The sequence below is a fragment of the Asterias amurensis genome, chromosome 1 (genome assembly GCF_032118995.1).
Source record: "Asterias amurensis chromosome 1, ASM3211899v1".
In the NCBI taxonomy this organism is placed as follows: Eukaryota; Metazoa; Echinodermata; class Asteroidea; order Forcipulatida; family Asteriidae; genus Asterias; species Asterias amurensis.
This window is the reverse complement of record NC_092648.1, coordinates 14,896,578-14,921,840: the sequence shown is the minus strand read 5'-3', so window position 1 is coordinate 14,921,840 and position 25,263 is coordinate 14,896,578. Positions and strand designations below refer to the sequence as shown.

The 25,263-nt window shown below is 38.0% G+C and overlaps 1 protein-coding gene across 5 annotated transcripts in view; it reads right to left on the bottom strand.

Annotated features, from left to right (window-relative positions):
- Positions 1–24,920, bottom strand: part of LOC139946899 (tubulin polyglutamylase TTLL5-like) — an 84,180-nt gene extending 59,260 nt beyond the window's left edge. For 3 of the 5 annotated variants that reach the window (XM_071944675.1, XM_071944706.1, XM_071944684.1), the window contains exons 1-26: positions 24,830–24,920; positions 23,483–23,686; positions 22,310–22,419; positions 21,502–21,584; positions 20,734–20,840; positions 20,434–20,497; positions 20,200–20,266; positions 17,655–17,737; positions 16,420–16,489; positions 15,253–15,337; positions 14,612–14,713; positions 14,117–14,208; positions 13,453–13,560; positions 11,911–11,992; positions 11,343–11,404; positions 10,710–10,798; positions 9,508–9,534; positions 8,901–9,091; positions 8,140–8,202; positions 6,863–6,907; positions 4,633–4,796; positions 3,685–4,036; positions 3,203–3,323; positions 2,189–2,335; positions 1,736–1,857; positions 1,174–1,409 (exon numbers count right to left, since the gene is read on the bottom strand). In XM_071944675.1, the coding sequence (XP_071800776.1) occupies positions 1,174–1,409; positions 1,736–1,857; positions 2,189–2,335; positions 3,203–3,323; positions 3,685–4,036; positions 4,633–4,796; positions 6,863–6,907; positions 8,140–8,202; positions 8,901–9,091; positions 9,508–9,534; positions 10,710–10,798; positions 11,343–11,404; positions 11,911–11,992; positions 13,453–13,560; positions 14,117–14,208; positions 14,612–14,713; positions 15,253–15,337; positions 16,420–16,489; positions 17,655–17,737; positions 20,200–20,266; positions 20,434–20,497; positions 20,734–20,840; positions 21,502–21,584; positions 22,310–22,419; positions 23,483–23,673 (2,863 nt within the window). In that variant the 5' untranslated portion in view covers positions 23,674–23,686; positions 24,830–24,920. The remainder of the gene's footprint in view (positions 1–1,173; positions 1,410–1,735; positions 1,858–2,188; positions 2,336–3,202; positions 3,324–3,684; positions 4,037–4,632; positions 4,797–6,862; positions 6,908–8,139; positions 8,203–8,900; positions 9,092–9,507; positions 9,535–10,709; positions 10,799–11,342; positions 11,405–11,910; positions 11,993–13,452; positions 13,561–14,116; positions 14,209–14,611; positions 14,714–15,252; positions 15,338–16,419; positions 16,490–17,654; positions 17,738–20,199; positions 20,267–20,433; positions 20,498–20,733; positions 20,841–21,501; positions 21,585–22,309; positions 22,420–23,482; positions 23,687–24,829) is intronic. The other 2 variants (XM_071944699.1, XM_071944691.1) reach the window with 2 other exon arrangements.
- Positions 24,921–25,263: the final 343 nt, after the last annotated feature.

Below are 25,263 nucleotides of genomic sequence, written 5' to 3'. Positions count from 1 at the left end.
TCTTTGATACATCTTTAATTTTTTATGAAAACTACATTTGTTTTTGAAATTTTCTTGAAGACAATTTTATTTCACCCGGAGATGTGATAAACACAATGTTAGAACTACATGTTACCATTTTTATTTATTGATATCTCATTAAGATAAAGTCCTACTGTGGTGTGAAATCTTGCCCTGAATATTTAAAAAAGGCTGCCTCTAATAAGAGGAGAATCAATTATTAAATACACTACACTCCCCTAACTTTCTAGGAAACCTTTCCCATGGTGCATTGATGCAATCTCTGCTTAATATCCTGCCGATGCCACTCCTCAATTTACCGGCAACTCCTTGGGGAGTCTATGCATTCACAGACTCAGAGGCCGATAAAGCACAATACCTGGCTACACCCATACAGGTTCACAAACCCCACCCCCATCCAACCCCTGGGTAGACAGAAGTTCAACCCCTGGGAAATTACGCTCTGAGTAAATGTACAATACATAAAAGGTACTCATTCAACCAAGATAAGTGCAATAAATGGCTTAACTCCTAACAGGTTTATGTATTAAAAACTCTTTATGACATGTCCTGGCTGAGTGGTTTGAAAATAGCAACGGATTCAAGCTCTGGTGTTTCTGATCAGCAGAGTGTGCGTTCTCTACAAATCTGCTTGTCAAGTTTTGCAGTGTGAAACCTGTTGTTGTTTATTACAAACCATTACAAATATTTCAAGCCATGTAGTACATTGGCGATTGTAAAAAAATGCATTGGGTGCACCAAACCTTATATTTCATTTCATTAAGCATCCAATAAGCGCCATTAACAAGATGAATAGGAGAGGATGAAGAAATGCACAGTTTTAGATGTTGGAGGAAAACCTCAGTTTGGAAAACCCATACAATAGGGTAAGGGAAAACCCAATCCACATGCAAGGCCAAATTTCTGAAATCAAATTCTAAGCAAGAAATGAGTGGGGTACCAGTCACAGCAATGGTAAATGTACTGTATTTTGGCTGGTAACCTATTTTTGCTAATCATGAGTTTTCTGTGCTTAGCAAGTTGTTATGCTTATATTCTTCATGTAATTGGGCCCACGTCCGAGGTAGGATTCGAACCTTGGTCTACATAGGTGAAAGGCAGGGAAAGAAACAACCCTAAGCCAACCTGATTTTATAATTTGAAACAACCTACCTGTATCTTTGGTTCTACTGTCACTGTTGCGATCATCAGTGGGGCCTTCGCTTGAGTTGTGTCGATGATGAATAACGGTGCTGCTGGCACTGCCCTTGGGCTGAGATGACATGGGGCGTGCCGTGATGTCAGTCATGCTCTTGTAGCTGGCCTGTGTGGAGCCGGTACCCAGGAAGATGCTGGCAGACTTATTCTGTTTGGTGTACATAGTCAGGAGCTCCTCCAGTTCACTCTCGCTGCATGAAACAGAAATAAAATAAAACACAGGGGGTAAAGGAAAGTTGCAAGAGAATAATGAAAGAAAAAACACCCTTGTTGCACAAATTTGTGTGCTTTTAGATGCCTGACTGAAGTCTTTCACATATTCAAATATTTTAGTGAAAACAAAAACTCCTCTACTTCATAGGAAGTCATTTCTCACAATGTTTTATACCATCAACAGCTCTCCTTAATCAAGTTTTTATGCTAGTATACATTTTGATTAATTACCAAATGTGTTTAGTGCCTTCAAACATTAATTTTTTCAAAAACAACCATTAGCATGCAGGCTTAGTATCGTTACCTAGCAATGGTGGTGAATTGACCAAACCTCTCTTCCTTCACAGCACCCTGATTCTCCTTATCCTTGGAATGATTGCCCAGTTTCTGATCCATCTTCCTGCGCAGGTCCATCTGATCCGTCTCCTAAATTATACACACAACATACAAACAATAATGTCCTGTAAAAACAAGCATTTTTTTTAATTTAATGCTACAAACGAAGTGTGGACTTGAGAATAAATGAAGTCCACATAATGTAGGGACTTGAAACACTATATACCCACAGTGTTATTTACAGTGTTGAAGTATATGGTTTTCCTCAAATCCAACCGAGTAATATGCCTGTGATTATTTTCACAGAGCTCGGGGAAGTTCTAAGTATACAGTGCTAACACACATTGGTGTATATGGGTAAAAACCAAAATTAGTATTCTTTATCCCCGATGCATATTTCTATCTGTTAAATCTAACATACCTTATTGTAAATATGAACAAAATCAGCAAGCTGCTTGGCTAAGATTCTCCTCCTATCGTGGGGCGGTAGTTTACGGCTTGGCACTATCACTTTGAACGGCTGCTGCAGGTTGCTGGCTGCTCTCTTCAAGAATCGCAGCACCAAATCCTGATGGGAGGAGTTTCCAAAAACTAATCAATACAATGTCTGACGTAACTTGGGCAAGACCATTGAAGTAAGCAATGGTTTGCAATAGCACCATGTGTAAATCTCTTTTGAGTTGTGTTGGTTCTGAAAAGAACCGGCGGTTGACAACTCGATTTTGATCAGTTTGCTCTGAGAAGCAATCAGAGCATACTGACTAAAATGTTGAGTTGTCAACCACAGGTTCTTTTCACAACCACCACTACTCAAAAGAGATTTTCACATGGTCCTACTGCATACCTGACCTAATTATACTCCCACCATGCAAAGTTTCAAATCCTGCATAAGATCACTGTGAACGGCAATCCTTGTCACTGTATCCTACAGACCTCTTCACCTTGCATCCTATAGACCATGTCCTCTTGTATACAATCAAAATTAACCTTGTGTATTTCAGGGTATTTCCTGGCAGGCAAGATACTACAAGATACTACATGGCATGTTTCATATTGTATCTAACATCCGTTTCAGACAAGGGCGCCAGAGTCGAGCCGAACCAAATAGATTAAGAGTGACTCTAGGTTGACACAAACAAATTTTGGTTCAGACAGGCGAACTTAACACAACATTTACATGATATTGTGACAATATCGACGTCTGAAACCAAGGCGCGTTTTAGAGTCGTTCCGAACGTCTGCAGCAGTCAATCTTTCGACTTCTAGCGCGTCCAGTCGCTCCTTACTGTTTCAGACGTCAAACTTTTCATATACTTAATTCAGAATTTGTTTCGGCGCGACTCTGGAGCGCCTGTCTGAAACGGGGTGTTAATTACCGAATAAAATCAAGACTTGTAAAAAATAAACACTGATTTTGAGATGCACTGTCTCCTACCATTTGTTCATCATTCTCAGGTGATTCTTCCACTAGCTCTGGTGGTTTACTCGTTTCCTCCAGTAGTCTCTGCTGAACACGAAGGAGGTATGTTGCAAATGCTTGTCTGGCTTGTAATTTACTGAACAAAAAGAAAAGAAAAACCACCAGGTTACTACATAACAGTGAAACAAAGGATAAGCTTGACTCAACATGAAGTTTTTATCAACAAACCTACATAAGGTCTGATAATTCACTATTGTAAGAGCAAAGTATGTGTAACTGTAAGGGCAACTGTATAGCATAGCACTGTATAGAAAAATTTCAAGGAGCGCCAAAATAAAAGAAAGCTGTGTTAATCTGATAGATAAAACAAGGAAGATTGTAGTCTCACTTAAAGACTAACTAGTTATATACAAACTGGGGCACCAAGACAATGACCAGTGGGCATTGAGGCAGTTCTCTCCATCAAAAATTATGCCTTCAGAAAAAAAAACACTCACGAAATGTCTCCACCACTGTTCATGATCTCAGGTACATTGATTGATTCCCTTATCTCCTTCGGCGACGGCTGCTTCTGTACCTCCAGCACCATTCTGGCCCCCTTGTTGTCTTTGCTGCTTGTTGAGGCCGGTACGATGGGTGGCTTCCCAGATGGGTTCGCCCCCGCCTTGCTGCTCCCACTGGCATATGAGGTCTGGCTTGAGGCGATGGAGGAGGAGCCCTGTTTAGATGTCTGGACTGATGAGGTTTTAGAAGCCTGGGTACCAGACGTTGTGTTGTTTTCTAGTTTGCCCTGGGCCAGCGGTTCTCTGTCTTGATTGTCTGTTTTAGCGGCACTTCTCATTACACCCGCTGGATAAATTAAGAAAAATAGTTGAGGAATACGCGTCAACTTCATAAGATGACTTCTCGGCAGGCTGCCTCTGCTGGACACAGAAATCCTACATGTAGATTATGTAGCAATGTTGTCAAAATGAATGATGAAAGTTGTGCTGTATATATAAACTTTCTCAAAAAATACAAATCTTAATTTGTTATAAACGGAACATGGGTTGTCCAAGTGATTGATACCTCCTTATGAGAATTATGTGGCTAAATCAATGTGTGAATGGATGTTGTATCTGCACAATAAAACAGTAGTATAGAATACATGTAAAAACCAAAATAACTCATTAATAATAATAATAATAATAATAATAATAATAACATGCATTTATATAGCTGGAGGTGCTTCAATAAAGTGAAAAGTAAAAATTATTTAACTTTGACAAGCAGATAAAATCTAACAAGAACAACAATTATCAATTTTAAAACTTCGAACCCAACGTAATTACCTACATTAGAATTATTATATGATTTGGCATGGTAAAAAATAACCACTGCCGAGCTCTCACTAAACACAGATCCTCTCCAATACTTCTGGCAAATGCAGAGGGGGAAACACTTACCACTGAACATTCTCTTTATGCCCGGGAAGCATTGCCGGACCTTGCTTCGGGCTTGTTTTCGTCCCGAGTTATTCTCTGAGGTGATGAGCTTCCGCATAAACTGGCCAAGATGTTCCTCAAGCTCCCTGTCCCCTAATTCCTGCATTACGGAATTGGCCACTTTCCTGGAGACAAAGATTTGGGGAAAAGTTTGACAATTACGAGTATGTCTCTAATCAAACTGATTTTGTGAAAAGACTTGATAGAAACAGCTTCAGCCTAAACGAGCTGATTTTGTATGTTTGAAAAAAAATAGGAGAATTCACTTCTGTGTTTTGTGAGACACATGTAACAAACATAAACAACAAATGCTGATAAACAGAACATTAACAAAAGAAATGGCAGTTTCCACAACAAAATAGGGAGACCAACAATATTAAGCCTATATAGCTCAGTTGGTTAAGTGATGGCAAGAGGTCCCAAGTTCAAATCCCATTCTAGTAAATTTGTCTTTGTTTAATCAAAAGGTGCACTAAAATTCATTCAGTCAGTTTCCCTGTTTTTACCTGATAAATAAACAAATAAAGAAGCAACAACGAAAACACCCCAAAACAGACACAGTCCCCTTTCCTCAATATTATTATTAATATTATTATTATTATTATTTTTTTTTTTTTTGGGGGGGGGGGTCAGATATATAAACAGCACAAGCAAGATCAGATCTCTACAAACATAAAGCAAGAAGAGTCATCCATAAATGCATGCAATAAAGAGGACTTGTAGAACTGTGTACAATTTACCAGAGAAACCCTCCATTGGAAACAAATGACACACTCTGAACTCATCAATTCAAAGCAAATTGTGTCGTATTCCTTCACAAAATTATGATATACTCTCATGAAATGATTATACAAAAATAAGAAATCTGGAGCTTTACTTGGATTAAAAGTGAGTTTCAAGTTTCAGCAGCTTGTATTGTTTTTGTTAATACAAACTAGAAAAGAACATCACACTTTTTATAAAATGATATGAGAGAAAAAAAGAAGGGAAAAAAAATCATTTTACATATAGATGAGAAACTCAAACAAAAAGCATGCCAGGAAAATGGGTCGGTCCATTTCAATGTTTATAAGCAAAACATGATCTGGCACGACAAAGCTGGCTATAGCCCTGGCCATAAGCAGAGAATTTTGAGGGAAGCAGCACGATGACACTAAATCCAGATCAGCTGATAAGTTTCACGCCTGACCAAACTGTGCTAAGAATAAATCAAAACCTCAAAAAACAAAACAATTAATTATCCTGCACCCATTATCTCAAAAAATAAAAGCAATACTTGGCCTTGCACCCGAGTACGTATTACCATGGCCAAATTTCATAGAGCTGCTTAAGCAGTGAATGATGCTTAACAATATTCTGCTAAGCAAAAACATGAAGGATACCAGTGACATAATTGGTATATGTGACGTGGTATTTTAGCTGGTAACCTTTTTCCGGTAAGCATAATTATGTTTAATTTAAGCAGCTCTATAAAATTGGGCATAGGCCTGATACTTCTTTGATGGAAGGGCATTTCTCCTTTAAAGGCAGTGGACACTATTGTTAATTACTCAACATAATTATTAGCAAAAGACCTTACTTGCTAACGAGCAATGGGGAGCTGTTGATAGTATAAAACATTGTGAGAAACGGCTCCCTCTGAGGTGGTGTAGTTTTCGAGAAAGAAGAAATTTTCCGCGAATTTGATTTCGAGACCTCAGATTTAGAATTTGAGGTCTCGAAATCAAGCATCTGAAAGCACACAACTTTGTGTGACAATGTGTTTATTCATTCATTATTATCTTGCAACTTCGACGACCAATTGATTTCAAATTTAAACACAGATTTGTTATTTTATGCATATGTTTAGATACACTAAGTGGAAAGACTGGTCTTTGACAATCACCAATAGTGTCCAGGGTCTTTAATAAAGGGTACTCTTTGAGGAAAATTTCAAAGGGCACCAAGGCAATTAACAAATGGCAATTGGCTCCAGAAAGTATCAGGCCTGCAAATCAACCGAATGGACTCGTCACAAGAAAACAACAATTATGAACATGGCATGCAATGTTAATAATAATCAATCTTGTTAGAAAATGAAATTTTATGATTTTTTTAGTCTTTTAGTTGATCGGGTAACAAGATCCCATGCAGGACAAACACAGATGACGATGGGGTAAAAAAAATGGTTAAACGAGGGGTAGCGACTTACTTTGACCTATTGAACAAACTTGTGCCTGATGATAAATCACATAAACTGAAAAGAGAGTATCACCAACAATTCTTTGAAGGAAAAAAAAATACACACACTACACACTTGTCTCTGCTTCCTCAAGTCAATATGGTTTTTAGAATTATTTTGGAGGGTTTAAAACAACAATATTATTGTTTGTTATGGTAATCTGAGCAATGCCAGGCATTATTACTATGGGATATTAAAGGTTACAAGTTATAAACTAGCCCTACTAGCAACTCGACTCGAGGTAAAATACCTCATCTGGCAATTTTACACTTGACTTGTATGCTCCCAAAATGTGTTAAAATTTAAATGTATGCATCTTTCTACCACACACGGATGGGTGAAATGAAAGTGTTACTTTGTAAATGGCACCAGTTGTTAGGACAACTTGTTTCAGACAAAGCGCTGTACTAAACTACCCATTCCCAACTAAATGCCCAAAAATGCAAGGTACTTCTCCATGGATCATAATAACAGTGTTAATAGCCAAGGTCCCAAACACCAATGAAAAGGCCTTTGAGTCCAGAGGGGTAAACCCATAGAGTTATATATAAGAACTAGAGGGCGCACTGGCCTATATACGCGCCAGGCATGCGCGCAGGCAGCCATTTTCTAAGTTGAACAAACATGCATAGCCTAGTGTGTGTTTGTGCGGCCATTTTGTAAGTTGACAAAACAGTACTGCGTCAGCGTTCAATAAACACAAACTCCAACGTGTACTTCATATTCAATGCGCAAGTAAGTTGGCACGTGTCTCCTTGCAGTCTCGTCGCATTTGTGCAAGAAGCATCACCAGTGCGCCCTCTAGTTCTTATATATAACTCTATAGGTAAAACGTGAATGAAATTGAGACTACAAAGTTGGCATAGGAGACCTGAAAACTCCAGATCATGACCTACAGTCTCGCTCTGTGGTAATTACATAAAAGCACGACTCAGGCCTGGAATTACACAAACGCCACAGCTACCGTTGCCTTGGGGTTGTGGCCTTGATTATTTTACAATGGAAGTGCTCTTTGCAAAATGAAACTGGCCTTGCTTTCTCTCAAGTTGAAATTCTAGACCTGGCAACAATTAGTATGTGTAATATGCTGCAACATATACAAATGCATTTGATGCCCAAACTCCAAAATCTCTCACTCCTCATGTACAATACAGTTCGCAGATCCCATCTAAGTTTGATTTGACTCAGCTGGTATACCACACTATGGTATCTTACATGTCATGTCCTTTACATGACAATATACTCACTTGTCTGGATACACCTTGCTGTGCAGTATCTGGTTCATGTTAGTTCGACTCTCCAAGAAATTCCTTCAATCAAAAAATTAATAATTCAGTCAGAAGGATACAGGAGACAGGTCCCGAGGAAGACAAGGGATACAAGCTTGGGCTCAATTTTCATAGAGCTGCTTAACCAGAATGCTGCATACAAAATTTCTGCTTAGCAGAAATGAGCTAGATACCAGTTAAAAAGTGTACACCTGAAATAGTGGTTTGGCTGGTACCCTTATTCTGGTAAGCATAATTTGGTTGTGCAGAGCTACTTTTTGTGTTCAAGTAGCCCTATGAAATTGGGTACTGAACCCAATTAAAGCCTGCAAGCACAACAAAAACTTGCTAAGCAACAGACAAATGCTTAGAAGGAACCCGTTACAGCCAAAATGACACTGGTATACACTGGTGTCCCAATCAATTTTTGTTTAGCAAAGAAATTTGTCAACCAGTATTTTTTGCTTGACAGCTTAATGAAATTGGGCCCTGGTGGAGGCATAAGTTGGCTGGCAGGTTACATGTACAAAATGCCAAAATAGGCCTGTATGCTTCGTTTTTTAAAAGGGTAAGAGCACCAAGGCATTTTCTCCTTGGTAAAGGGCACCCTTTGAGGAAGTTGTCAATTTCGACTGGATCATTTCAAGGGCACCAAGGCTATGATCAGGGGGCATAGAGACAATCGCCTACGCTGCCTCCGTGAAGTATCATTGCCTGCGAAGATAGGAGCCAACACTCACTTGTACTTGTCCCAAGATAGCGGAGAAGGGAAGATCCTAAGCCATCCTCCTCTTCGCTGGTACTCATCCTTGCTCTCAGTAACCACCCTCCTCTCCTCAGCGGTTAACATCTTGTCCGATGAAGAAGCATCTTTGGATTTCTTGGCCGAGACTGGACGGCTGGAGACACCAGCAGATTGAGGTCTTTGACGCTGAGTAAGGAAACACAAAATTAAGTTTGATAAAATGCCAGGCTAAAATGCCAGGCTAAAATACCATTAAAGGAAAGCTTTACGCTTGGAAACCACTCTTAAAATAGTAACAATTTGAGAATCTTTTCACTACGAGGTAATGTGGTTATGGAAAACTACATCAGTTTTTATCCCAAAATTTGAATCTAAAAAAGTTACTGTCAGATACACTTCTCAGATTTTGTATTCCAATTACGAAATTGCCTGCTGGGAAATGCCCTACAGCGCCACTCAGCTTATGAACAAAATGGCTGCCAACCTATCTTAGGTTGTCCCCTCCTGCTTGAATATTACCTTTTTCCCCCCGATGGAGCTATAAAAAAAGAAGGCAATGACCTTTTATCACCTCAACTCAAAAACCCACAGCAACAACTTACCAAGAACTGGGCGCCTATACGTGCCCTCTGCATACATGTCACCCATTGGATAAAGCACACACAGTGGTAAAGAGGTTTGAACACACATTGGTGATAGATGGAGTGGGTGGTGTGCATTCAACACAGCAGATGAGATGAAAGATGAGAGTACAGAAAAGAAAATATGGAAGGAAAAAAAAGAGTAATACATGTAGATATGAGATGGACAAAAAACACTGCACATCATAATTCACACCAAGGACCCAATTTCAAAGAGCTGTTTTATACCCCCATCACACCAAACTGGTTCTCACTACGAGTTCGGTGTGATGGCGATACTAACCAGAAAATATTGCTGAAAAATTTCTGCTAGGTAAGGTTTGCGGTGACACCATGTAACATCTGTTTTGTGATTAGTGGTGGCTATGAGAAGGGTTGATGCTCGATGTTTCAATCAGTGTACTCTGACCGTCTTCTTTGAGATGCAAACCTTACTTAATTATTTTTTTCCGCCATGCATAGTCTTATCTTGACTTTCTGCCAAGCATAAATGTCGTTTTTGTAGTTTGAATGACACACAGGAGTACCCGCCGTATGCGTCACATGACTTATACTCTGCTATAGTGTTATTGGTGTATTTCGATAACAGTTTAACAACGGCACGATCCCACGATTTAATCAATTCTGAAATTCTGTGTTTTATTGTGTGTCCTAAAATAAATTGAAACTGTTTTCATGCGTATGAGCGCACTGTTTTTCATGCGTATGAGCGCAGCGAAGGAGCATGAAAATGAGCATTGGTTTGTAGAGCTTTCTAATTCATATTCACACAATGAATACATTATGCAACTATACCGATCATGCTAACATACGCATGGAAACATTTTCTCTGCCATTTAATGTGCCTGTGATTGACTGTGAATTGGGAAAGGCTTGAATGAATGTCCTTGATACTAGTTTTGAATAACCTAATATGCACACTACTTGAAATGGTTCATGACACACAGGCCTTAACGAAACCATGGCTGAGGCTTTGGCTTAGTCTCCCCTCGCCTTTTGGAAGTCCCGTGCCAAAAGTGGCAAGTCTCCAAAACGACTGATGAAGCCAAGTCAGCATCTAAAACCAAAACAGTGGTTTCGGAAAGGGCCATATAATGGTTCTAAGTGAAATGAAATATCAATGGTACCGACAGAAGTCCTTCATGACAATCCTAGTGACTTACTTGTTGCCTGAGTGTGTTTGTTGCTGCTAGATCTTGATTGCGTTTACTCTGCTGAACACGACGCATCATTGGATCCTGAGCTATGAAACCTGCATCATCATCATTACATGTATCAATCAGTATTAATCCTGCTGGTAAATCATTGCGTCTCATGGGCATTCAAGATAGCTCCATTGAAGATGTTTGCAACAAAAACTCAGAACCTATACATCCTTTTCAAGAGGTGTGTTGACATTGAATTAATTGGGTCATTAAACTTAAGGTAAACTCCCTCAAGAGGGCAGTCAGCAGCCGTACTTGTTTGTGAATTACATGGAGATAACAGATGTGAGTTGTCAGATGAGAAGGATGTTTCATTTTAGCCTCTTTCTTTACAGGAGCTTTCCCATAATCATCCACTTCATCGGCCAAAAGCATTTTGTATGACAGAAAAACTTACTTCTGAGAAGACCTTAGTCTTTGAAGGACATGTAAAAGCTAAGTAAGATAAAATTACTGACATTTTCTTGCAAAAGACATTAAAGGAAACCTAGCTCAATGCAACTCGTGAGGGCTTCGACAATTACCAATAGTACCCATCGTCTTTAAGGACAACTTATAGATTTACAACCTCGTTTTAGTAGTGCAACTCACCAGTAAGGCTGAATAGATCAGCCACCATGTTGGATTTGATCTTCATGTCAATTGGTGCATCGCTGTTTGGGAAAACAAAAAAGACAAATTCATCAACAAATTCCAATCCACACCGATGTGGAAAAGCATTTCATAAACCATCTCTTAACATTTGACAATACCAGGGCAGGGCCCAATTACATAGAGCTGCTTTTAAAGCACAAAAAGGAGCTGAACAAAACAGAATTGTGCTTACCAAAATACGGTGACTAGCAAAAAAAAAACAATTTACATATACCATCGTAAGCGCAGAATTTGTAAGTAAGCTGAGCAATGAAAAAGTAGCCCAGATGAGCTGAAAAGTTGCATGCCTAAATATATCAAATGGACATTCAGTCATTGCACTTTTTCTGATCACAAACTCAACCACAACATGCAGGAGATTACTTCAAATTAATACATAAATACAGGAGAGGTCTAAAATCTATACAGACAACTTATTTTATTTAGGAAAGGGTAATACATAAACAAAGACTCATGCCCTTCTCCATCCTAGAATTTGATAAAGTTGTTGGGATGAGACACTCACCATGCAAGGGAAGGAGAAAGGTTGACCTCAAGAACCCAAGGTTTCAAATTCTCATCAAGGAGAATGTCAAAGCCATATAACTCTGGAAATTAAAACAAAATGAAATAACACATACAGGAAGACTACATCACATGGGAGTTTACTATCACAAAGAGTACCACTTTGGGAAAAACTGGCTGGAACTGTAAAGGTCTTCGAGGTAATCTGCTTTCCATTTATAATAATAATAATAATAATAATAATAATTTGGGGGGGGCTAATCATCCTTACTCGCAGCTAAGAGCTGAATTGCGAAGGACGCGGCTACAACGTGTTCGAGAAGCTGGCATGCAAGGGCGCATTCAGCTGCCAGCCACATCAACCCATTATGACCACGGAGCACAGCCAAGATCGAAAGTGTTTGATTTTTTCCTGAGGGAGGAAAACCGGATAGTCTGGAAAACCCTCGTGGCACAGCAGAGAACCAACGCACAACTCAACTCACATATGGCCCCGACCGGGAATCGAACCGGGGTCACCTTGGTGAGAGGCGAGCGCTTTACGCACAAGCCAACCATGCCACCCATTATTGTCCTATTATTATATATATATACAAAATCCAGCAATTCGGCCTTTGGCTGCGAAGTCAGACCTTTGTCAGAGGCAATATATATATGTAAATATATTTGAACTCACAGGGTATGTCGACGGTGTGTTTTACAGAGTGAAAAAAATTGGTATGGGGGGGGGCGTGCAATTATGATGAACATTTATAAAGCATTGGTATCTGTCACAGGTAGGGCCGGTTAATAGTCGGTCGCAAGATGGAAATCTTGACGTGCAATCCTAAAAAGTTTATAGGCCTCAGCGATGACTATAAACTGTTGGAATAGATGTTAAATAATTATAGATGGACTATAAACTGTGTTTTTTATGACCGAGTTTCAAGATTTTCATTGGGCGACCACCGCGGGACCAACTATAAACCGGCCGGCCTTTAGGCTAACGTGACGCCGATATTTGTTCATTGAAATATAAGACCTATGTTGTCCAGAAGTATACCATAACACATTAACTCAAACTTGTGCTTAGTATCCTTCTATGTTACTATATTTATCTATGTCATTATTTGCTTATGACTTGCCATGCACTCAACTCTTTAGGAAAACTACATTCCTGCCAATTAGGTTTGAAAAATGAGAATGAATTTACATGCTGTGAATTTTGCTGGGGGAAAGTATGATCATTATCATTATTAAATGACTCATTTGCAAAAGATCATTCTAAATAAGTGGACAATATTTTCAAAACTCTTATTCTTTCTTTCATTGAGTGACCAGGGCCCAATTTCACAGAGCTGCTTAGGCACAAAAACTCTTACCAGAGTAAGGCTACCAGCCAAAATACCATGTCACATGTAAAATTTGTGACTGGTATCCTGCTCATTTCTGCTGAGCGAAAAATTGTTAAGGAATATTTCCTGCTTAAAGCAGCTCTATGAAATTGGGGCCAGACCCTGTTTTGGGGCATCTATGCTATCAACAAAACAAAGACACCATTTACCGAAGCAGTTTCCGCGATGTGGCATGAACATCTTACAAGCTGTGGCGACTGGGAGCTCAGCACAGAGTAGCGTCTTGTTAATTACGTCCTCGATACGACTCAGCATACCTGAACAGAAAGTATTAAATGCATTAAATGAATAACAGGCCTTGAATTAACCAACAGGAACCTCAGCAATTACCAGGGTGCCCTGTGCTTTTGCTGTGGTGCCCTTTGAAAGTTCCAATACAAGTTTAAATTTTCCACATAGAATTATCCCTTACTTTAGGAAAATTTCTGTTCCCCCGCCAAGAAGGAAGTTTAAGGCCTGGAATAATTGAAATAAACTTGTGGTAACACCATATGCTATAAGATCTCATTGACTTGAGTATTTTGGTGGCTCTGAGAAACATACTAAAAGTTTTGATTTTATACTTTAGTCGTCTTCTGCAGAATGCTCCAGAGCATACAAGTAAGATTAATTTGGTTCAATTTCAAGACCTAAATTTGACTAAGCAATAAAATATTCTCACAATAGATCTCAAAAAAAGATTGTGATCAAGACCACTCTTATCAGTTCCTCAAAACTCTTTCGGTTGTTGAACAAAAATCAGACATTTTGTAAACCCTGGGAATACAATCGTCACTCCAAAGAATCGTCAAGCAGTTTCTTGGATATACTGACCTTTGACATCTTTGCCTTTCTTCTTGAGGTATCTGATCATCGCACCAAAACTCCACTTATTGCCGTAATCTTCAATGTTGTTATCATTGCATCTGGTAAACACAAACAAATCAGCAGCATTTCAGAATATTATTACTCTTAGGTTTATACACATACAGAGCAAAACAGATCATAAAAACAAAAGCAAGAGTACAAAAGATGCTGGCCTTCACAATTTATTATCCTGGGTCACTGGTCATCTGTGAGGACTTAAAACTGGATGTGGTTGTTTCATTCTGTCCCCAAAAAACGTGCTAAATGTATTAAAAGATAAAACCGAGGTGGTTTAGTGTTAAACCACCCTCTCAATCCAATTTAACAATACAGTTTGAACTCAATTTGTTAAAGTTTTAGAAGCGTTCAGAAAAACAAAGTCAAAACTGAATGAGTTAAAACTGCTTAAAACTGACTCTAGAACTGTTTCTGAGCGACCTCACTGAGAGCAATGAGACTCACCTGACGTAATCGTTGCTCCGTTTGTTCAGGCTGTAGTTAGTCAGATGCATCATGACGTTCTTGATTGTCTTATTGGTGTGGTTGTATTGGACTGTGGCAAATCTGTCAAACAAATAAAAAAAAAGGTAAGCAAAAAGAGAAAACAAAGAATCAGATAATGAAACATGACCATGTTACTTTGATATATACACCCGATAGGAATGCTCCCATGGAAGGTATAAGTATGGTAATCACTCTTAAATTTAATGGCAACAAAAACTTACTTGGTTTGAAGTACAGGGGCTTTCGATAGTATAAAGCATTTTTTAGAACAATTTCACTTTGAAGCAATGTCGTTATGGAAAAAATATGAAAGTTTTTAACCCCCAAAACTTGAATCTGATAAGCATTACTGACAGTAACGTTTCTCAGATTGTGTGTTCCAATAATGGATTATTCTTCCCGCGCGGACATAATCACTCCCGATTTTCCAGCGATATCTCAAAAGCATGACTACCTTTTCAATTGAAATTTTCACATGTTAGTTTTATTGTGTATATCTATAATTTTTATAGTATTAAAACAATCAAATTGTTCCAAAAACCAAAGAAATCAATTTATACATGGAACCATGAATACTTTCATGAATGTATCAGACATACCTTGCAAGTCCTTCTTCGTATAAATATGCCCTGAGTGGATCAAATGAGGTAACAGCTACATACAATCTACAGTCAAACTTAAAACCTGCAAGACAAAAGGAAAAATGTGACCTTTTACATAAAGATTACCTTTCATTGATTCAAATCACAATGGCAAATGATATACAAATAATAAATATTTATTAGTTTAAAGGCAGTGGACACTATTAGTAATTACTCTAAATAATTATAAGCACAAAACCTTCCTTGTCACGAGTAATGGGGAGAGGTTGATAGTATAAAACATTGTGAGAAACGGCTCCCTCTGAAGTGACATAGTTTTCAAGAAAGAAGTAATTTTCATCGAATTTGATTTTGAGACCTCAGATTTTGAATTTGAGGTCTCAAAATCAAGCATCTGAAAGTGCACAACTCCGTGTGACAAGGGCATTTTGTCTTTCATTATTATCTCCCAACTTTGATGACCGATTGAGCTCAAATTTTCACAGGTTTTTTATTTTATGCATATGTTGAGATACACCAACTGTGAAGGCTAGTCTTCACAATTACCAAAAGTGTCTAGTGTCTTTAAGGGAGAGAGCATTTTCTTTAGTTGAAACATTGAATGTTCCATTCAATGAGGAGAAACCGAGTTGAAAAGGAACATATTGTTTCTTATAAGAGAGAGGTTTGCGGCAACACCATGAATATCTCTTTTGAGTAGTGTTGATTTTGAAAAGAACCCGTGACAACCAACACTACACAAAAAGAGATATTCACATGTTGTTACCACAAACCTCTCCTAGTTATTCTTCCACCATGCAAAGTTTCAAATCCTACATGTTGTATCTTTAACTGAACGGAAATATTCTCTCCACTGCATCTTTGTCAATGGATTGGACTTGGAGGATAAAATTATTCTAAGAATAAACAAACAGTACCATATTGTATTCTGGCGCATACAACAAGGTCATTTTGTACCGCTGTGTATAGCACATTGTGTAATGCATGTGAATGTCAAGACTGGAAAAGAAAAGTTACTCTGAAATTGTTGACCTTTGCAATAGCAACCATAGCAGGACAGAACCCATGAAATCAATGTTTGGCGAACAGGGCAGTCCCAAGCTATTTTTATAAATTGTCCACTAAATTAAGCTTAGATTATGAGGCTATTTTCCCACAACTTACCATCTATTGTAAGTGGATTGCTAATATATCTTGATACTACATGGTTCCCATCCATGGGTACATGTTGGGGCTGCAAAGAGAAAATCAAACAAGAACATCATCATCATCATTTAGCAGTCGCAACCGAGATTCCATGCACAATGTCACAAGAACATGAAACATAAAAAAAGTACAATAAATTTATTGTTTTATTTTATTATACATCCAACAGCACAACTAGCTCTAAGACCAGAATGAATGGATGAGTGAGCAACGGACACGCTTCTTCGTTGTGCTCCCCCAAAAAATGCAATTTCTCTGAATTTTCCCTTTTTATCTGCTTCATCTAGTCAAATCCATGAACAATCCTCGAGTCCACTCATCACTGCCACTACTGCCGTAAACAATAGATATTCAACATGACAACTAGAAAGGCAAAATCGAGTTAACAATCTGACCAGTCACCTCCAGCACTGTCACCATCTACCGACGAATTGACAAGCTAGAGGAAAGCTTCCACACATCTCTTGAATTCAAGTCAAACAGGATCTCCAAACTTGAATTCAGAATCAAGAAGTTGGAAAAGCTATCACCAATACTGGAAAATGCAGAAAAGCAACTTTCCAACCACAGCGACAAGCTCAACAAACTCGAACACTTTAGTCGGCAAAACAACATACGATTCATTTTGGCTTCAACAAAAAAAGAACAAGGACTGTCTAGCGGTCGAATTGCAGTGTTATCTGTCTTATTCAACATGCCAAACATCAAGCTGGAACGAGCTCATCGAGATGGTCCAAAGACCCCAGACCGACCCCAACACCTCCTCGTCAAATTCAAGGGTTACAAAGAAAAAATCAAGGTCCTCCGACTGCAAAGAAAACCCAATCCAAAGAGAGCAAAGACAGGGAAAGAAACCACTATGCCAACCTGATCGCTAACCTGATACCGATGTGATGTCTTGAAGTGATATACATTGAATTGATCAAATGATCAATTGAATCATTCATTAATTATATTACCATATGGAATCATAAGACAAAACAATGTGCATACATGATATTTGGTCCTTGGAAAGGATTAGGAATAACTTATTGAGTACAAGGGCTGACCTACATGTAACATGTACACATTGTGCATTGTAGACTTTAATAGACATTTCAGGTTATTTAATCACAGTATTTTCAAACAAATCCGAAACAAGAGTAAAGTAGGAAGAACATGATGCCTGAATGTGCATTGCATTGATGACTTACATTATTGATGAGTGAGATCCCACGTCCCCTTGATGATGCTACTGGCTTAACGATCCATGTACCGCGTTCCTTCATATGTGCAGCTGGGAATGGAAATCACAAAAAGATATCTTTAATAAACTGTCCGATTATTCAACATCATCATCCTTTTCATATTGGACAAAAGTGGCTTACAAAAAAATAGACAGGCTCCTTCCATTGTTTACCTATGTATTCGGCTCTATGGAAGACAAGTCCGAGTTGTCCGTGATTCCAAACATAACATGGCAGATCATTCTGAATTATTCAGTTTTGCATCAAAAGATTTGAGACAGTTAAGGTTAAAGCCATTGGACACTTTCGGTAAACAGTATTGTCCAAGGCCCACACTTCGTGTATCACAACTTATATATAAAATAACAAACATGTGAAAATTTAGGCTCAATCAGTCATCCGAGTTGGGAGAAAATAGCGGGAAAACCAACCCATGTTTCCGCACCGTAAATCTCGATATCGAGAATTGATATTGTTTTAAAATGTGTTCTCAAAAAGTAAAGCATTTCATGGAATAATATTTCAAGAGAAGTCTTTTACCATTACCTTCTGTAAACCCTGTATGTTATTTGTAAATCTGTGAACTTTTAATTTTTTTTCTGTTCCGAAAGTGTCCAATGGCTTTAAGATAGATGCCACTTCATGAACACTGCTTTAGTTTGAGGAACATTTTTGTTAAATGTAATTTAAAATCAAAAGTATATCTAGTGGTGAATAACACTGAAATCAAATCATGGGCCAATTTCATAGAGCTGCTTAAGCAGAGGATAATGCTTAGCAATTTTCTGCTAAACAAAAGTAAGCAGGACACCAGTTACATTTTGTACATTTCAAATCATTTCTTTAGCTGGTAACCTTATCTGGTAAGCATATTTTTGTTGTGCTGAGCAACTTTTTATGCTTAAGCAACTCTATGAAATTGGCCCCAATACTTATCATTTACATCTAGGTAGTTAATATTTATGGTCGTTTAAATTTTAGTGGAGGTGTTAACTGATTGGTCTGACCAGCTATAAGTGCGTTTCCCACTCGGTCAACATGAACCACACTTGGCATCAATTAAGCGTGTCAACAACAAAAATGAGTTTCTTATCACTAGGATCACTTCACTTTGCTGATAAAATATTTGTAGTGGTTGAGTCAATATTTGCGGGTTTGGGTCAACAACAGTGTGCCCAATTGTCCATGGTTTGAACCAGTTGGGAAGGACTAAGCCTTTAAACAAACAATGCTGACACTGGGTAAATAAACTACGTTTATGTATGCAAGGCTAGTAATGTATACACCTGGATTATCAAAACTATTGAAGGGCAGGTACACAACTTGTCTTGAGGAAAGGGTAACCTTTCAGCGTTATTAAACTATTTTCATCTGAATGCTGGCATTTTATTTTAACATAATTTGTTCAAGTGAGTGTTAGTCTTATTGAAATTAACCATAAAACAAACCATGTGTGAATATAATATTAACAATGCTTTAAAGGCAGTGGACACTATTGGTAATTACTCAAAATAATTATCAGCATAAAACCTCACTGACGTATAGTTTTCGAGAAAGAAGTAATTTTTGACGAATTTGATTTCGAGACCTCAAGTTCTGAATTTGAGATCTCGGAATCAAGCATGAAAGCACACAACTTCGTGTGACAAGGGTGTTTTTTTTCTTTCATAGTTATCTCGCAACTCCGACGACCAATCGAGCTACATTTTTCACATATTGGTTATTTTATGCATGTTAAGATACACCAAGTGAGAAGACTGTCTTTTGACAGTTACCAAAAGTGTCCATAGTCTTTAATAAATTGTTTACCTGAAAATGTGAAAGAATTTTAGTTTTCACCTGAAAAACAAGATGGATGCATTCTCTAGATGATCATCTCAGGCACTACTATTCTAATAAGCTAAAATGACCTGAAGAGTAATTGACTCGACAGCATTGGTTCATCAATGGTGGTTCATAAATGCCTCTCAAATGAAATATAATCTATTTGTTCTTGTATTTGTTATTGCAAAACTATCTATTTGTTCTTGTAGTATACATTTTGGGGGTTGAGCAATGCTGTTCATGTGCTTTAAAGACAGTGGACACTATTGGTAAATGTCAAAGACCAGTCTTCTCACTTGGTGTATCTCATCATATACATAAAATAACAAACCAGTGAAAGTTTTAGCTGAATCGGTCATCGACGTTGCGAGATAATAATGAAAGAAAAAAACACCTTTGTCACACAAAGTTGTGTGCGCTTAGATGGTTGATTTTGAGACCTCAGGTTCTAAATCTGAGGTCTCAAAATCAAACTCGTGGAAAATTACTTCTTTTTCGAAAACTATTGCACTTCAGAGGGAGCCGTTTCTCACAATGTTTTATACCATCAACCTCTTCCCATTACTCGTCACCAAGAAAAGTTTTATGCTAATAATTATTTTGAGTAATTACCAATAGTGTCCACTGCCTTTAACAAGGCGGTGGTGGAGCAAACTACTAAAAAAAAGTATTGGTTATAATCACTCACTACTTAGGTCGTCGTACTCGGCTGGCGTTACAAAAGTCTGCGGCAGAAAATCAAAATGGCGACTTCCCTGTAATGAAACAAGAATTTACAAATTATGAGTAACAAACAAACAAAAAATCACAAAAAATGAACTGGTACTTATGGCAGGGTAAACAAGCAGCAACAAACCAGCAAAGTGAAATTGACATACAATAATATATTAAGATACCTCCATAAACAGTTACTTATTCTCACCTTTGCTTGTTGCATTCTTTGGAAGTTCTTATATAGCCTGTCTTTTCTCGTAATCTCATATGACCTGTAAACAAAATAACAAAAACATCTTCTTAGTATGTGTCAAAATTGACATGTCTTTGTCCACCTGGTGAATTATCCAATCCTTGATCCAAAGTTGCAAGTTTTAAGGAGGCAAAGCATAATTTGGTTTTGTATAAAAAACTTTTTAAAATGTTAAAGCCCCCCTTTAAAACCAAAATCTTTTCATGAAGAGTTTGTTTGAAGAATTACTTCATTAATGTATTTTTTTTTAATTACCTTGGAAAATGGTTGATCTTCTGGAATTCTGTGAAGGTTCTGAGAGTGTATGGCTTGACATGTGACCCGGTCCACATTAGATTGAAGTCATTACTATTGGGATGCACCTACAAGATCAAACAAACATTATGATTGAAATTACGTTAGAAATTTGCTTTTTATCTTGTTTTGATGTTCTTGTTGTTTGATATGTAATATCACCTATGTTCATTGTCTTTTAACTAGCCTCTTGTATCCTTAACGTATTGATCTAACAGTATGTATTAATGTTCCATTGAAGATGTTTGTACTTTGTTTTCACTGGTGATGAATAACGGAGTCTTAGAGCTCCACTCAAAAGAAAAGAAAAAAAGAAATATAGTTCTTAGTTTTATTTAAACAAACAAAAATACTTTGAAATGAACAGTTTTAGCTCCAGTGATGGAAATTTACACTGGAACGCTAGACAAGTCTGATGGTCTCATGTTCTACAAGTGAATAATATTACCTCACTGTGTATAGTTTGGTATTCCCGGTTTGATTGGGTCTTGTACAAAGAATTCTGGCCCAGTAAAAATGCTGACCTGAGCTCCTGCATCAGGAATGTTCAACAACACACACTGTTCTTTGCCCTTCATCCACACAGCTATTTGTACCAGAGGTGGCTGTGGAAGTTCTTCAACAAAACTCAGAAACAATAAGCATGCATTTACTGAGCTTTGCAGATAATTAGGTGAAAGGTTCGTATACAAATGAAATGTGGGAACATTACAGAAAAAGCAACTTTACGTCATGAAATCCGTGCTTCTGAAGAATCTGCCGCACTACTTTGCACTCTGTCCTCATCAGCTTGTACGCCAGGTGGTATTTTTCTGAAAGGGAAACATTTCAAATTGTCGGACTTTACAAAAGTGTATAATGAAACAACAGGCTTGCTTTTGTGTACAAAACTGCATGTTTACAATTGCTTTAATAAGATGAAGGGTGAAACACTGGCTTCACAACTTTGTATGTTTACATGTGTTCATTTAGTATAAGTGTCTGAAACTAGATTTACAGGTCATACAAAATATAATTGTTTAATGCAAAATCAGACACTGTAGGGCTCGAAGCTAACACTGGACCGCAGCCCCAATGCCAGTGATTTTAGCATCGGACCAATAAACTTACGACTGTGCAAGTTCGTTGGTCTTGTGTTTTGGAATAATAACACCTCACTGCATTTTTGTATTTAAATTTGGTTAATATCTTTCAACTCTGTTGAGTAATGAAGTATTACCCATAACAAACATTAGGTAAATCTCTTCTCTTAGTGCTTGTTCAGGAAAACGCCTCAAAATGTGAAACAGTGTAGATAGCTTTCTTCTTATTTTGGATCCAGTCTCACAAATTGTCTTGGCCAGTAAAAGTAGTCTTTAGCTTAAGCCCTGCAGTCTTGTGGATTCCCCCCCCCCCCCCCCGCTTGTAGCAGTTAAACCGGTTCGGGTCTAACACGCTGTCTGGACATACATGTACCCTAAGAATGAGAGGTCTAATGTGTCTAACCGTTATGACTCATTGGCAGACGTTGATAAAACAAGCACTAGGTGTGACTCACCTCCTGTTGCATAAAGCCTCTTGACTTTACCATACATGCACTCCGGCCGAAATAACAGGATAGGAATGCTTTTCCTGGGACCGCTCCAGACAATGTTCGCTTCATCACCCCTAAAAATATATTTAAATCAGATAAAACAATTGTAATACATTAGCAATAACTTAAACATTGCATGGTACTAATTGATTTCCTGATACACAGCGCACTTGGGAGTCACAATTTTGGGAGTCAAAATATACATGAAGGAATTGACGGCAGATGCCAGTTGTGGAGAGGTGTTCCAGCGTTGTGCAAGTGGTTTACTTATAACTGCCAATGAATAAACTTTTACCATGGTGCAACCATCTTGTTTTTCTTCCATTTAGACCAATGTAATCAAACTGATGTTGGAAGGGAACTCGTCTGGTCCCTTTTGATAATTTCAGAATTTGAACTATCAGTGTCTTTGTGTATACAGAGAATCTGACAAAGATGGCTGCGTTGTGATAAATGTCAACTGTTTTCCCTTTAAAAGTAACAGTTAAAAAGATTGTACTAAGTCGGTGTTCAAGAATTCTAAAAAATAATCATTTTAACAAATATGTACTGAATAATTAATAATTTGAAGTAGTTACAATTCATTGTGTATATACAATTACACTTTTGTGAACATTCATGTAGATTTTTAACTATTTCTCAGGACTGTTGGCCCCAATACCAATTTGTAATGCATTATATATAAATAATGTTTTCAGAAACCTTTCCCCCTAACAAGCACCAAAATGTTCACAATGTGTTCGAAACTTCTCATAAATTCTCATATTGAGACCCCTTGCACAGTAACAGCACACTCACACACATCTATCATGTCTTCCATTTTGGAATAAAAATTATGAACAAAATATGCACAAAAAAATTGACTCCTGCAAAATGCAGGGAACGGTAGATGCGTACTGTTTTGAGGCACGTTCTGCATTTTTAACGCACCTCAAGTGCATATTTGTACATGTGCGCACAAGAACAGCTATCGCCCAATGATCTGCTCCTTTTGGCCTCAGGGACGGTGCTTTTTGAGAGTGTGACATCTTATGCAAGGGTAACAATAATGCACCACTTGCTGTTCTATATAATTTTCACTTTGAAGTAAATGGAAGTCACTTAAGAAAAGCTAGAAATCAGTGATTGTTTACGCACCCTGTCTCTTCATCATCATCCTCTTCGTCCTCCTCATCATCACTGCCAATGTCCGTGGTCTGATCGCTGGTTCGGGTATCATCATCTGAGTCGTTACCACTGTCTGTATCAGTGTCTGTACCACCCCCTGTGTCACTGCTACCACAAGAGTCATCGGAATCGTAGTCATCATCGGTCACACTGGAGGCCATCACGAATGGTAAGCTACATTGTGGATAATCACAGTAAAATTAGTTAATGTACCGAAATCACCCGGCCAAATGTCATGTTAGCATCATACGAGGAGTTCCCACTGTCTGTATCAGTGTCTGTACCACCCCCTGTGTCATCAGAATTGAAGTCATCATTGGTCATGCTGGAAGCCATTGTGAATGGAAGCCTACATTTGAGGTCAAGTATCACAACTTTTAATGGGTTTTAGCACTATGATACAAGTCTGCAAATTGGCTTCCACACATCCCCATGAAATGTCCTTGTTCATAGTGGCAATGGTTCATCCTTGTTTTTGGAATTTTGGCACTTTCAAACTTGGCCGAGGCATAAACATAAAGCAAAAAGTACAAAGTCGGCATCCTGCCAACCAATGAACGTCAAATATCAAACACTGCCAGGAATAAAGCCCAGTTCATGCTTTTTTTAATAAAAATGTGAATGCGATACGAATTTTGAATTGAACTTTGAAGCTACAAATTCTCAAAAAACAATTCTCAACAGTTGACTAGAGTTGAGGCTCAAATCTAGTTGCGATAACGTAACCCTACTCCCGACTTACGTTATCGCAACTACCTCAAGTCCTGCAAAACTTTTGCTGCAAAAACAGACCTGGGGCGTCGAAATTCGCTAGGTATTTGCAGCAAGTATGAACCTAGCTTAAGAATGCATTGGGAAATCTATGCATTGCATGTGTCATTGAATAACTACCTAGTTCCATCTTAAAAGTTGCAACAATAACAAAGACAATTTGAATGGTCCTTAAAAAAAAACAATCTTTATTTTATCACCTGTCATGTTCACCTCTTTTTTTTATCTTAAATATTGTTTGTTGTTGATGAAAGTTTTAACATCATTTCCCTTAAACTAAATTACAGAGGGCAGTAAATCAAATGAAGGTCGAATGGGTCCGGCCGTCGAACGGTCTAATGATGAGGCGAGTATTAGTTGAAGTTTCCACCAAGCAAGTTGTTGGTGTTGCATTGTTTTTGCTAAAAGGTTTCAACTGAAAATTCAAAAGGTCAAGTCTTCCGATTATTTACCTTATTTTGTAAGGTGACAGGCAGTTTTTTATGAACTAAATGAACAGTTGACTCATGACACAAATACATAAATCTGCTGAAAATAATTACTTACGTCAGAAACGTTGTTTTAGTCAAATTAAAAACATAACTTTGTTCGTCAAATTCTCCTCACAGCAGCTCGGTTCGGCAGCCCACCAGGAACGTTGTCAGGACAATTTTAACGCTGTAGGCATGCGCAAATGTAACTGTACAATAATAATCAGGTTCTCTTTACCAAGTTAGTTTTCGATGTAATGAAACGAAGTCTGGGAACCTTACGGGAATTCTCAAGCTCGTATTTTGATTGTTCGACCCCCATAACCGTGAGAGCAAGGTTGATAAAGACAGTGGACTTCATAAATGGCGCCCTCTATAACATTTATTGCTCCCAGGCACTTTTTAAAATGATTAATTAATAGCATAACACTGAAAGAAAGTACAAAAAATGCAAGGCAACCTCCACAGATGAGGTGATATAACCAATGTATATGGATAGTTATTCAAATA